Genomic DNA, 15,624 nt, shown 5'->3' with positions numbered 1-15,624 from the left:
GTTTTTTCATTGGTGGTTTGCAATTCATTGCACGAATTGCTATGACAATAATTCGGATGGCAGTATTTATAGTTTTCATTTTTTTGCCACAGTTTGTCCAAGGGTTCCACCTATCACCATAGGACACGGATCATTTTCTCCCGATACTCCAACATACCACACGGTTGGCGCTACAATCACTTACACTTGTGCACCTGGCTTTACCGTGTCCTGGTTTGATACGATAAAATGTCAAACAGGTGGAACATGGAACAGAGGAGCTCCTGTCTGCAACCGAGGTATTTAATTCCGGATTTATTATTCCACGAAATACACTTCAACTTATCAGTTTACTTTGGTGAAAGAACACCGCTAAACTTCTCAGCCAGTGATGAACACTTTTGGCAATTTGTACGCAGATTGCGGAGCCCCACCGACTCCTAGTGCAGTTGGAGGGGGTCAACTTATCATATTAACCTCCCTCGCCTCTCCGCCATATCCAAGTGGAACAGTTGCCCAATATACTTGTCAAACTGCTGGATTAATCATGGTACGACCATCACAGCTTACATGCCACCAAAACGGTCAATGGTATCCTGCCAATCCACCGACGTGCCGAAGCGGTGAGAAACTTAATTGCAGAAAAAATGTTTCCATTGAGCACAGCACATATATTTTACGTCAATTATATGTTACAGAATGTAACAAACAACAGTCACAGTAAGTTGGGAAGTAACTTCCCAGTGCTTTACAATAACTTACTGTGACTGTTGTTTCCCGCCCATTTTTTATACATCACGTGTTTTTACAAGCGGTGTTAGCGTTATCCCCCTTTTTCGTGTTGGCACGTTTTTTGGTGTTGGTTGTGTGCTGAACCTATGTCATTACCCTGAGGAAGCCTTGTTGAATAACAGGCGAAACGTCGGTGAATAAAGTTCCTGTTTTTTTATGTGCCAGAAGAACAGATTATTAAATTACAATATGCGTGGCAGCAACAGGAACATTATATTTGTCTTTCTCTTTGATAAGAAGCAATTGTTTTTGTATTTTAATTGTATTTTGATCAAACCGGTAACCGAAAGCATTTTTTTGACCGCGCTGGAATTTAAACACAAGATATCCTGATGGGCACGAATCCCAAGCAGGTTTCTTCTTGACTCGAGCGTTTGACCGTTTTAAACAAGTGAAGTATGACAGGTTGCCCAGCGCCACACGCCATTGCAAATGTCAGTGTTATCCCGGCGTTATCCTCATACGCTGTTGGAACCATGGTTACTTACAGTTGTCCGTCTGGCCAAAACACTGTCGGGTCGACAAGCAATCAATGCAAAGCCGACTTCACATGGATGGACACCTCTCCCACCTGCTCAGCAACCGGTATATTAAATTAACCAAAATAATATTTCTACTGAAGAAAACACCCAACGACGTCTTTTTCGCAGAATGTCCTTCAACGCCGTCAATACCAAATGGTGCCGTTACCCCTTTAATCACCCTCACGCCAACTCAAACCGCTACTTTTTCATGCAGTGCTGACTTTTCACTGCATGGGCCAGCGACAATTACTTGCATCGCCGGAACTCCCCCAACACTATCCGGCCCAACACCAACATGCATTGCCTGTAGGTATATTGACAAACATGCTTGTGTGGTTGTTATAATACTGCATGCAAGTCTTTGCAAAATTTCAGACTGCCCAGCCCTGCCAGCGAACCCCGATAACGCTGCAGCATCCTCGCCTGTGTTAAACCCCATAGGTGCTACTGCGCCTTACACTCACGGCACATCTGCTACATATTCGTGTTTGGCCGGATATGTGCCTGTACATGAGGTGCAGTCATGTGTTCTTCCTGATAGCTCGTTCACCCCAACCCCCGGCCCTCAATGTCTCCTCGGTACGAATACGCCTTGTCTCCATAGTTACGTTCCTATTTATGAAAGGTTTTACGTGGGTTATATATATATGTGACAGAATGCAAGGGTAACCCACCTTTTCAGTTCGGCACCGTTTATAACCCTGGGACAGGCCCATATAAAGAGGGCGACGTTGTCACTTACGAGTGCGCTCCCGGACAAGTTGGACAACTTGTTGGACAAACAACGAACAGATGCGTCAGTGGAAACTGGATGTACTCCTTGGCCCAAGTTCCCGTGTGTTTGGATGGTAAATAACTAGTTAAGAAAAAAAGAAATATGTTTAAGTGCATTTCATTTCGTCTGCGAAATTAAGAGTTAGTTTTTTAAAAATTTGTACGCAAAAACTATTTGGAAAACAAAACTGAGAATTAAACACATACCGCACCAAAACAGCCGTTAAACTGCACTTAATGTCTGTTTATGAGCTGAATAAAATAACATGAGTGTAATAAAATAAAAAAAAATTAGTGTACATTTCACATTAACAAACCTCTTTCTATGTAAACAGTGTGTGTTCCTCCTCCACCTTTTGTACCCAATACCTCATACCTGCCTTTACAACCAACGTACTCGATCACTGGAGTGGTTACGTACACATGCAACAGTGGGTATTCGAGTAGTACTTATCCCGTGAATCCAACATCGACCTGCCAAGCTTCACGTGGAGTGCTGTTACAGATTCTTGTCTGAAAGGTATATTGGAAATATCAGAAACCTTGCAATGAGTGGATCTCAAAACCAATGTGACTTCTTTAGATTGCGATGCAGTTCCGTCAACATTGGGACTTGTTCCAACCGTTATTGCACCCATACCAAATTATCAGGAAGGCGCTTCAGTTACCTACATTTGTGTGGTTCCGAACCAAATCCATGTTGGAGGAGAAACGACCAACGAGTGTTTGCGTAACGGTGAATGGATGTTTAACGAAGCAGAACTGGCCACTTGCCAATCAGGTGACCCAATATGAAGTTGTTCTGGCGTAAGCGGACTGTTATTACCAACTATTTTGCAGCTTGTCCAAACGTCCCTTTGGATGCCAACCAATTCGTCATTCCAACACAAGCGGTGTATAAGCTCTCAGAGGTGGTGACATACGGGTGTGTTCCAGGCTACCAACTTTCAGGACCAACAATGAACACTTGTAATGCGGGGTCAACATTTATCGATCCACCTGCTTGGTCTGGTTCAGCACCTACATGTCTACGAGGTACTCGTTATATAATGACTTGCGCGGAAAATAAAGTGCTTACCTATTTGTTGTATTGATTTAAGCGAAAAAAGTCATTGTTTGCTCGGGTTTAATCACGTACTGCAGGTAAGTTATAACTACATGCGTTGCCGAATAAACTACAGGCGTTTTGCACGATTTCGCGTAACTTTGCTCAAATCATTTCAGGAATTCATTTCTCATGATTTTTTTGTCCACATTGATGACTTCCGTCCTCGCTTTTTTTCTTTGCAGTTTGTTTGGCGCCAGTGACTCTGGCCATCGTCGAAGTCATGTTTCCGATGACAGAATATTTGGAAGGAACAGCTGTCATGTTTATTTGCAATCCTGTAATACTAACTTTGGAAGGAGCCTCTACTGCCACTTGTATGTCCACTGGAATCTGGGACTACGGCGGTCAGCAATATGCTACATGTAAGGAAATGTTACAGATAAAATCTAATGGAAATGTGACCTATTCAACAACGTTATTTTTATATACAGGTACTTGAAACCAAGTATGTAGTAATTATGCATCATTGACAGCTATATTTACATTTACCCAACTGTTGATGATGAACATATTTCGGAATTGGCAGCTGCAACATGTGTACATGGTCAACAATTAAATGTTATCTTTGTGTTGAAACAGTTTGAGAAAAAGAGTTTCACCAACGTAAAGTAAACATATATAACTTCGAAATAAATTATCCTGGTGTAACACTTTTTATTGTTCAAAATGTTGTAAAACTTATTTGTTTGTGTCCTGTTAAATAAGGTCAGCTTCGCATTGGTTGTTTACGCTTTCATGCGAGAGAATGAATCGTTTTTGTGTCGGATTTTCCTTGTGACTCCATAAAACAATAAGCACAGATTCCGAAATGTGGAAACCCGCAATCACCGCAAGACATATCAGTGACGAATGCGCAATTTCCCTGCAGTGATTGCGGGTTACCACAATTTAGATTATTATTTTATTTCTTATTATTTTAGTCCGGGCTATCGCAAGTCCAAGGGGCAAAGTATATTTATATCGGACCTGAGAAACTTTATGAGCTAAATTTATAACTTGTTGATGATTAGGACAACAGGACCATATAATACATTTAAAGTCCAATCATTACACTAAACCCACAACGTATATTAATAGACAGAAATTGAAACATATAACATATTCGATAAGTTCTACAATAAAATTGAAACATTGTAGAACTTATCGAATATGTTATATGCGCAAAAAAGCCATAATAATCAATGAGAGCTGCAGACAGGGTGTATGCACGCACTGTTTCGACCTGTAAGGTCTCATCAGTGCAGTTGTTGATGTGGCACTGTGCTAGCTGGTAGACTAGCAGGAACACAGATTTCCACTTTGTGGTACCTTTCGATCAATCGTCGATATGTTGGGTACCAAACTAGGTAACAATCAACACAGACGAACCACTAAAATAATATCAGCTATAATAAAGGAAAAACCTAAAAAGGTGTTGTTATTTAAAAATTTATGCTTATTGTAACTATTTATAAAAGAACTGGTATGCTTGTGTTCCCGCCAACATGAAACATCCTATGTATGGGTTTGACCACATCACACCACATGATACACAGCTTGCAGCACACGATTTACAAGAGGTCGACTTTGATCTGCAACGAGAAGTTTGTTAACGGATTGATGAAGTCGGACGATACCTTATTGGTCGTCCATCCCATATAACAAGCGAAAAATATGATCAAGACTAATTTTGAGGATGACCTGGTGGTCAAAACACCGTCGTTGGGAAAAACAAAACGGTAAAGTCGGGCGTTTTTATGAGAAGCAATAGCGCCTATCATAAGGTGACATAATAAGTTGAAATAGTGTATATTGTCAGCAAGTCGTTTCTATTTTTAGATTAAAAAAAATTACATAGTGTACATCACAAACTCACTGGCTGTACTGTTGGTAAGCACACTTTACACTGCAGAGAGCACATTCAGAACCGCATCCACTTTTGATGTATGCGACCACTTTTGATGTGATTGAGAGTTTTTTAGCCCCTGTAAAAAGCATTCGTTGAAAACCATTCGTCTGAAACCAACGCAAGTGATATTTCCATACCGACATTATTGCATCCGATTAACAAGAATAAGATCGACAACCCAACACACTTCATCTTTGTGATATTCCTTCAAGTTGTTTAAACTATGCAGATTAATTGAAAACCAAGATGTTCCCTGTCTGAATAAAATGTCTTCGTCTGTCGAACCTTCGTTCAACAGAGATAGAAAAACACCAAAGTGCCTTCTTCTCAGCATATGATACACATGAGAGAATTTCTCGCGGAAACATGGAACAAAACAACCACTTAAATTGCTACTTAACCGTATGAATCCGTCTATGGTTGTGGATTTGTTGACGTTTTGTGAAACACTTTCCGCAAATTTCGCATCTGAAAGGTGTATTCCCTTTGTTAGTTGAATGTTTTGTTCTTTGAATTTCCCCCTGGTATAATTCATTCAAGCAAAATGTTTGTTCTTGGGATGGTTTCTTCAGACCATATTTGACTTGGTTACGGTAATTCCACGAACAACTTGAAACATCGATCTCCGTGGAAGGAAATGTAAATTCGCTACAATTTACTACTGGAGTAAATTGTGATTCGAAAAACTTGAAGTTAAATACGCGTAAGAGAAAATCCCGAGCTAATATGCTTAATCATAGTGAAGTAAAAGTTCCAATCAATTGTGTTTCATTTCTGTAAGGTAACTGTGTAGCAGCTAGTCGCTCACTAACAACTACAGAGACGTTAAAAAAGTAACTGAGATCACGTGACAACAACCTCGAAGGTCTACTGCAGTGACGTCATCATTTAAGATGAGCCAGTGCTGCAACTCAGTTAACTTTCAGTTATTTCAAACACAGCAGTGTTCGAAACATTTGCTCTTACCATGAGTAGAATCTTAGCTCTGAGGATTTTCTTTGACGAAATAAATTATTTGCAAAATCCAATCCACAAATCAAAATTTGAGTTACTTTTTAATGCAATACTACAGCTTTGCTCTCACAAACATTGTGTTAGAGACATAATCACAACTAAGTTAAATCGTCTTTAACACAAACAATTGTGGTTTTGAAGATAATTTTCGTTTATAGAGGAAAAAATAGTTTGAGTTTTCGGACATAATAAGGATTGAAATCCAAACACGACAGAAAACCTTTTAATGCAACTTCTGTTAAATCCTCAGCACTAACTTCACGCAGAGCTTCAGATGCGAAGTTGAGAAAATGTTTCGATTAAATCCAATAGACAAAATTGATAGCTCAGATAGGGAAACCATACAAGAGTAACATAGACATACATGTCCACAAAATTATGCTAATATTATCACCAAGATATCAACATCACACTTGTTGCCATAACAACAACTAAACATGTTTTGCTTTTGGTGACAGCTCACGTTAAAAAGTTATATAAGAGCAAACCTAAGTCCTGTGACTTTCTGTTGTTTTTGATATATATTTCGCTTATAATTCGGCATCAACAGTATCACACAGAATTTTATTACAAAAAGTTGAAAATGAGTGCGAACGCGAGGAAAGAAAGTGATTTTCTATAATAAAGGCGTGATTGCGCGGAGCTAGCAAAAACAAGTCTAACCGAATTTTAATCCCACCAAGCCAAACACAAGTGCTTCCACTGATCACAGAACACAGCAACAAAGAAAGTTTAAATTAAATGAGTCGAAAATATTTGCAGAGTAGAAGTCGGTTTTTATTTACGTGACAACACTTAACTATACCCAACGTGGTAAAATCATAACTAGAAGTTTCAAAATCGTCAACGCACAATATTTTCGTCCCTTCTGCAGCTGCTTTATATCCTGTTCATTCATGCATGTCTTTTATCTGGATTTATTTTAACACGTGCAGTTAATCGTGCAGAACATAGAATGACGTCACAATGAAATAACTTGCAGCGCGACTGGAAAACGGTATATTAAGAACAGCGTGTCAGTAACCCACAAATATTTCACAAACCAATATCTAAGTTTTAATCGCGCACAAGTTAAGAATCAACAGGGTTACCGAAATATCCACAAATATTATGCAGGTTCCGATGGATTTTTTTTAGTGTTATGTGGATTATAAGTTCACTGATTTTACGGTCACGTGTGAGCGTGCGTTTCTTTCCTTATCTCCGCTATCACCACTAGGTTCGCTTCCACACTGTAGTTCACAGTTTGAGCTTTGAGAAGATAGCGTAAAGAAACGACTTCCAGTTGCAACGGTGTTATAATTGTATTTCATTGCTTTTGATATTAATATTACGTAATATTTGCAGAAACTGACGATGCTTATGGTAACTTACATCAGCGAAATCGACTTTTCAAAATTGAAATCTGCTGACGTAAATCAGAGGCTTGTTGCTTCATTATATACACGAACTATAGTAATTTGCTATCGCAGACAAATAAACAATGCCTAATGGAGGGACAGATTCCTCTACAGCTATTAAGCAATCCTACATGATTTGATATTTTTGAGAACAAATCGCATTTTTCTGCAAACTTCTGTAAAGCTTCGAAATAACGGCGAAACAACACGAAGCATTAAAACATCTGTGAACTCATATTGTTACTCACAACACATCAAACAATGATGACGATACCTTTTTTAGACGAAATATATTTTTGTCAATAAACACCCAACATCTGAGTTGTCCACAAATCGCATTGTAGAAATTAACATATAATAAACACTGAAGTTCATGATATGAGCCATGCAGAGAAAACTCCCAAGTTTCGGCCGAAAACGATGCAACTTACTACAAAGAGGACTTTTTTATCCGTCATTGTTTTAATGAGTATCATCAGTGGCAATAGAAGATGAGGAGTCAAATATTTTCACACCGGACAACTAGGAAAGTGTTGTCTGTTTACGGTGTTGGGCGTTGCCATAAAGATTGATGGTGAACTTATGAAGTTGCAGACGATATACTGCAAAAATCTAATCACAAAATGTAAGTTGGGTAGAATGCAGATTGTGCCAAAAACAAACCAAAGCATGCTTAATACTCGAAATCTTAGTTACTCGGCGTGTTGGCATTTTACTTCAATTGTCCTGATGAAGGTCTATTGTATAACGGCCGAAACGTCGTCCAAACAAGTTTTCTTGCCTGATGAGCTTTAAATTATTGAGTATATTTCCTGCATTTTCAGATTTGATGTAAATTTCATGTTCAGAATACAAGTATGTAAATAATCTTATTTTGGATTTCCATGTTTACCTGCTTACTTTATCAAATACGAATTATTAGTAGTATGGCGCTTTGCAGCGACAAATTCACGGAAATTATCGCTGTTTGCATTTTAGATAAATATATTAGGTCTTCGTCATCTAGATTTTATGAGAAAGCAAGGACAGGAAAATAGGTGGAAAAGGAACTTAGGGCTCTCAAACAATTTTGCACAGCGAATAAGCTCTACATAAACTTGATACAAAGCTGAACTGTTGAATATGAAAATGTTGTAAGATTTAATAACTGTAACGGGAATCAGTGATTTTTGATAACTACAGAAGTTTAATCATTCCGCACTTTCAAACTGCCTGTGCTCCCAACTGAATTTTATTACAGCAAGTTGAAAATAAGTGCGAACGCGAGGAAAGAAAGTGATTTTCTGTAATCATGGGGTGATTGCGCGCCGCTAACAAACAAGACTTACCGAACTTTAATCCCACCAAGCCAAGCACAAAAGCTACAAGGAAACTTTAAACTATACGAGTCGAAAATATTTGCGGAGTTGAAGTCAATTTTTATTTACGTGACAACACTTAACTATACCCAACGTGGTAAAATTATAACAGAAAGTTTCAAAGTCGTCAACACACAATATTCTCATCCCTTCTGCGGCTACTTTGTATCCTGTTCATTCATGCATGTATTTTATCTGGATTTATTTTAACACGTGCAGTTAATCATGCAGAACATAGTATGACGACACAGACAACTAACTTGGAGCGTGGATGAAAACGGTAAATCAAGAACAGCGTGTCAGTAATCCACAAATAATTCACAAACCAATAAAAACAAATCTAAATTTTAATCGCGCACAGGTTAAGAATCAACAGGGTTACCGAAATAACCACAAATATTATGCAAGTTTTGCTGGATTTTTTGTATTGTAATGTGGGTAATTGGTTCACTGTTTTTTTGACGATAAGTCGGAGCGAGATCTTTAAAATCAAGCTCTCGGTGAGGTTCGAACTTACGATCCCAGGGTTAACCAGGCCCTGCTATCTACTTGAACACTGCCGTTATATTGTGGTCGAGACACACTGATGCTCAAGCGCACAACTTGCCAGGGGAATAATTTCATTTTGTCAAGGATTACCACCTCACGGACAGGCAATAAGGGAAAGACCCTAACGCGTCAGGGGGTTACTTCAGTTCATTGGCGAACTTACGTCGTATACGTCACATGTGAATGAGAATTAATGTTGCGAAATGACGAATTTACAAATTATATGCGTAACACACAGTAAATCCTGGTTATTGTTACATCACGTGTTACGTCATTGAATTAGCGTAGTGTGGTGATATTCAGTTGAATCTATATCAAATGTTTCATCGGAAATAACTCAAGGAACTGCAAGCTAGAATGGAAAGTTACAAGTAAACAAATCCTCGCGACTTTGATGTGATGAGATCCTCCCCTGCTTGTGTGAAGCCACAACCATAAGCATCCAACCTCTCAATGTTGTGAACACATGCAACCAATGACTCAGCACTTTCATCCGTCAAACGATAGTTGTGGGACAGATCAAGAAACTCCATCTAAAGAACAAAATAACTTAAGCTTGGAGGTTAGGATCATGTTATGGTCGTAAATATCTAATTATGTTGTTGTAAAATGGCCAGAGTGGATTTGTAATAACATAAACTAAAAAGTCAAAAATAAACACAGCAAGTTTCTTCCCATCAGATTATTACGTCAGTGATCTCATCGTTGTTTACAATATTTGGTTCAAATATTTGTCATGAAGAAAATCGCAATGATTTTGGAAATAGTGGTCATTGTTCCAAAACAACTGATATTGTTTGCAAATAAACAATGGTTTGTTAATATTTAAGTCAAACATGTTATTTTGCTGTAATTCTGTCGCGTTATCGGTGTGACGTCGTCCTGCTTATACTTGGATAAGGAGTGGTTATGTCAGGCGATTTTAGTGTTCTGGTATATTTGTTACAGTTTCCTTGCGTGATATTTAACCTTATCGTTTTTATGTGGTTATGTCAGGTTCGTTTGTTTCATTGCAGTTTCCAGATGTTATTTTTTGTTTGTTTCAAACGAATACAGCAGTGGTTACAACCAGGATGCCATTTGTAACTTTCAGAGGTGCCACGAGCTTTTCTTTGTTGTCTAAAGCGTATTATTTGCTTACAATAAAGTTTAGTGTAAGAAGCCAGGATTGAACAGGTTACAAACTGAAAGTATCTCAGGACTCAAGAAAGCAGGTAAATATAAAACACTATTGCTAATTTCGCACCCTGTGTTTGCAGTCTAGGTTTCCGGAGTATCGTTGAAATGCCATAGCTTCAAAACCTAGGCATATTGCATCAAACTGTTGCTTCAAAAACTCACAGGTGTAATTTTGTCAGGCGAGGATATCTGACAGTTGTGAGTCGTGAAAGCAAACAGATTTCATGTGTGAGATTAGTGGCAACTCTCGTATGCAAAGTCGTGCCAAAAATATTAATTCCACTTTTTGACTCGAAATGGTTCAAAGTGGAGCTCGATTCAGTGGCAATTGGCAACATTTTGTATTAATTTCGTATATTCTTTACGCATATTTCTCCCCGCCCGATTTTACCTTGGCACGCCGAAGGCGGTTAAATTCGGTTAATTTTTATTTGATTAATATAGTTTAATTGCTTTTATTTTTTTAGGGGGAAAAGGAATCGCTTAGAAACCGACATTACAGCGTAGAACGGACATCATTCTTGTCGCAGAATTTTTGAGCACTGTTTTTCGCTTAGGTGTGTGTCTGTTGGTTTGTAAGCTCGCCTTTATCTGCGTTGAAAAAAAAAACATATATGGAAACCCCTGCCCTTGTCAGTCACAAAAGGTCCGGAAATAAATCATGCCCGTGTACTTACAAATCCCATACAAAACTCTCCGCAAACAAATCATGCCCGTGTACTTACAAATCCCATACAAAATGCTCCGCAAATAAATCATTCCCACGCAAATCAACTGAATACATTTCCTGCAGGCTAAAGCCGCGTGAAGCTTCTGAAAAAGCGTTAAACTGGAAGTACGGCGTTCCAATGTATTCCAGGTTGACTGGATAGATCGCTGTTCACAATATACAACGCAGGGGGTCGATGACGTAACGATGCGAGTTCGTTTCGTGCGTACACACCGCGAAACACGCGCGCTGTTGCGGGGTCGATTGAGAGCGCGGCGCCAAGTTCACCACTGATGTGCAGCAAATCAACGGTAAAAATAACAAAGTAGCCGATGCCCTTTCGCATGCAACCATGTCTGCTTTGCAAACGCCAACCTTGGATTTCGACTTTGAAGCTTTGTCAACTGTGCAACAAATTCACGAGGTACAGACGTATCGTAAAACTTTGAATGGCCTTCATCTTCAGGATATTACGATCTCAGGCAATTCCCATGCAGGATTACGTGCGCCCGCGATTTCATCTGACATTGGATATCCTGTGTCGGTATTCCAGCCCACATGTCAACCTTGGGTATTGTTTGGAATACGAACTACACCAGAATATGATTTGCAGACATTTACGAGTCTTCAATACAAAGAAAGCCGCTATTTTTCGTGTGGGTTCTAGCCTTGCTTTTAGCGGTGATTCGTTACTGCAGGTTAACCAAAACTAGAAGCTAGTTGGGGTTGGACACCAATTTATGTCGAAGTTTGGTTTCCGGTGTAGTACGTACAATGTACACAAGAGTGGAGACCCTGATTTTTGGGGAAGAAGCAGAGGAGCAGGAGGTGGGTGCCGTGAGGAGGGCGAGTGAACGGTTACCATCTTTTTCCTTGTGCGGCGCAACCAGGCTTCACCGTCTAGATGTGACGAAGGGACTCCCATGGGTGTGATTGTGTTGCCTTATTTTGGAGAACTATCTGACACCTTGATGCGTCCTTTTATAGATTTTCACATTCAAGTGTTTGAACGCCCGCCTGTTACACTACCTTCTTCGGACTACGCAGGAGATATGCCCGATGTGTGAGGTGTGGTGTATTAAATACACTGCGGCAACTACAACGTGGTCAATATTGGTGAAACTGACCGCGCATTACGAACACGACTGAAGAAACATTAGAGTGACGTAATTAACTGACAGAAGTCTGCTTGAACAACGAGTTAGCCGTCTATAGCTGGTTTAGTGCATAGGATAGATCTAAAAATTGCATAACCTTCATAATGACACTAAATTATAGTTGGGGTATATAGTGTGAAATACAACCGTTAAGCATTACATAGCGATATGGCGACAGTCGGCATTTAAATAACTCAGCCTGTAACTTTCTTTCTCTTCGTGCGTTGGATTTTTGCTCGCGACACTCAGAAATATTCCTTTGTGTTGGACGAATTCCGACTAAGATATGAAATCACTCACCGGATACTTCAACAGTTTGATCTTCCACGATAGATGTTCGGCACCAACGCTTGTCAGACCGCAGCCACGCAGATCCACTTGCTCAATGTTTTGAATGCAGTCTGCTACGTTAACCGCGCCATGGTCTTCTATATTGTTGTTGGAGAGGTTGAGTATCTTCAGCTGAATGAAATAATATCCAAGTAAAACATGGTATGAATAACAACAATACAAATGGGTGGTATTGAAACTACAGTTTGGCAACGCGAAACAAAATAATAATAATTATTTAACTTTGAAATAAATATTTTTTCTACCGATATAAATAACTGTCTCGTTACACTGAAAACTTAATGGTTGATGTTTGTGTATTCCGATTTCTGACCATCTAAGTTGATCGACGGCAACTGGCAGCCACTTGCGTTCTTCAGCCTTCAGCTGAGGAAGCCCGAAATCAAGTACAGCGCATTTGATCGTGAACTGATGGCACTTTACCCAGCAATCAGATGTTTACAATACTTTATTGAAGGACGCAATTTTACTGCGTAAACATACCATAAACCTCCTACTTTTAGTTCGGAAAAAAACACAGAGCCTTGGTCTGCACGTCAACAGCGACGTCTTTCGGCGATATCGGAGTTCACCACTGATGTGCAGCAAATCAATGGGAAAAGTAACAAAGTCGTCGATGCCCGTTAGCGTGCTACCATGTCTACTTTGCAAACGCCAACCTTGGATTTCGACTTTGAAGCATTGTCAACCGTGCATCAAACTCACGAGGTACAGACGTATCGTACAGCTTTTCAATGGCCTTCATCTTCAGGACGTTACGATTTCAGGTGTTAAGCTTTTATGCGACGTGTCACTCGGTAATCCACTCCAGGTCTTTCCAGAAACATGGACGAAAAGTGTGTTTACCCTAATATTTTTAACCCTAATATGATGTTGGCAGATATACACAGACAACGCCTTGCACATACGCGTTTGCAGAGAAACTACCCAAGAAGAAATGTTTATATTTGGATCCACAGCTGATTACTGTTTCCAACGTTTCAATTATTGGCGTCTTTCCTCGTTTATCCATGCCTCAGTTTTCCGGCTCCATTTAAACTTGATATTGGCGGACGCGACCAACACGTATCCATCAATCGGCTGAAGCCAGCGCACGTTGACTTGTCCGTGCCAGTTCAGGTAGCGCGCCACAGGCCGCCGAGAAGACCTCGATTGTGATTAGATCAAAGGAATGGAACTAAAGGAAGTTCAGTCTTTGGTTGTTCCCAGGTAAGTGTTATGGTTGGCGACAGTGATACTAACTATGCGTGACGATGAAGAGTTTCTGGGAATCAAGTTGGACCGAAACCCGGCGACCGAACAAATGTTACTAGTGGTTGTGCAAACAATTCTTCTCTATTCTTTAACATCTCTATCGATTTGATTGATTTAACACACCTTAATTTAATCACTGATTGTTCTCTGTTTATTTCATTGATTATTGATTATTATTTATTTTATTTGGCTTTCTAAACGCATTTTTCCTCCTAATTTTACGAGTCTTTAATACAAAGAGAGCCGTTATTTTTCGTGTGGCTTCTAGCTTTGCTTTTAGCGGTGATTCGTTACTGCAGGTTAACCAAAACTAGAAGCAAGTTGAAGTTGGACACAGTTATGTTATGTCAAAGTTCGGGTTCCGGTGTAGTACGTACAATGTACACTGAGTAGAGACCCTGATTTCTGGGGAAGTGGCAGAGGAGCAGGAGGTGGGTAACGTGAAGAGGGCGAGCGCACTGTTGCCATCCTTCCTTTATGCTTAGCAACCAGGCTTCACCGTCTAGATGTGACGAAAGGACTCCCATGGGTGTGATTGTGTTGCCTTATTTTGGAGAACTATCTGACACCTTGATGCGTCCTTTAACAGATTTTCACATTCAAGTGTTTGAACGCCCGCCTGTTACACTACCTTCTTCGGACTGCGCAGGAGATATGCCCGATGTGTGAGGTGTGGTGTACTAAACACACTGTGGTAACTGCAACATGATCGATATTGATGAGACTGACCGCGCATTACGTACGCTTCTGCAGAAACATCTGTGTGACGTAATTAACAGCCAGATGTCTTCGGGACCAACGAGTTAGCAGTCTATAGCTGGTTTGGTGCATAGGACAGAACTATGTCATGATATTCAGAATGTCACTAAATTATTGTTCGGGTATATTGTGAATACAATGCTTAAGCATTACATTCCGATATGGCGACAGTAAGCATTTAAATAACTCAGCCTGTAACTTTCTTTCTCTTCGTGCGTTGGATTTTTGCTCGCGACACTCAGAAATATTCGTGTGTGTTGGACGAATTCCGAAAAAGGCATGAAATCACTCACCGGTTTCTTCAACAATTTAATCTTCTTGGATAGATGTTTGACACCAACGCTTGTCAGACGGCATCCCTCCAGATCCACTTGTTCAATGTTGTGGATGCAGTCTGCCACGTAAACCGCCCCACGGTCTTCTATATTGTTGTCCCAGAGGTTGAGCTCCTTCAACTGAATTAAATAATATCCAAGTAAATCAAAGTGGGAATAACAACACAGATTAGTGATATTAAAAACAATAAGTTGAAAACACGAATCAAACAAGTAATAATTATTTTTAATCAAGCGCGAATATTTCTTATCCCGATTTAAATAAATCCGATTTATTTAAAAGAATTAAAACTGGGACAGACGAAGTAATTGTGAGATATGTATTAGAATGAATGACGGAGGTAAACCGATTACTGATAATAAAACATCTTACGACCACCCAGTGTAGAACTAGCTTGCTAATAAGATCCGGCGATCCAACTTATAAGTTTACAATACAGGGAGGATTGTTTGCCAACAATCGCCTTCTTGTTATTTGTGATAAAATAAAGGCC

General features: G+C 39.7%; 1 protein-coding gene and 1 pseudogene across 1 annotated transcript in view; one reads left to right on the top strand and one right to left on the bottom strand.

Annotated features, from left to right (window-relative positions):
- Positions 1–15,624, top strand: part of LOC145906436 (uncharacterized) — a 144,982-nt pseudogene that overhangs the window by 14,114 nt on the left and 115,244 nt on the right.
- The window catches only part of LOC145906261 (NACHT, LRR and PYD domains-containing protein 8-like), a 28,039-nt gene continuing 21,489 nt past the window's right edge, over positions 9,075–15,624 (bottom strand). Inside the window, exons 8-10 of the mRNA XM_082993687.1 lie at positions 15,089–15,250; positions 12,732–12,893; positions 9,075–9,919 (exon numbers count right to left, since the gene is read on the bottom strand). Of these exons, the coding sequence (XP_082849813.1) occupies positions 9,752–9,919; positions 12,732–12,893; positions 15,089–15,250 (492 nt within the window). The 3' untranslated portion in view covers positions 9,075–9,751. The remainder of the gene's footprint in view (positions 9,920–12,731; positions 12,894–15,088; positions 15,251–15,624) is intronic.

The sequence above is a fragment of the Ascidia mentula genome, chromosome 6, assembly GCF_947561715.1.
Source record: "Ascidia mentula chromosome 6, kaAscMent1.1, whole genome shotgun sequence".
Lineage (NCBI taxonomy): Eukaryota > Metazoa > Chordata > Ascidiacea > Phlebobranchia > Ascidiidae > Ascidia > Ascidia mentula.
The sequence above is the reverse complement of the archived record's forward strand: the minus strand, read 5'-3'. Positions and strand labels throughout refer to the sequence as shown.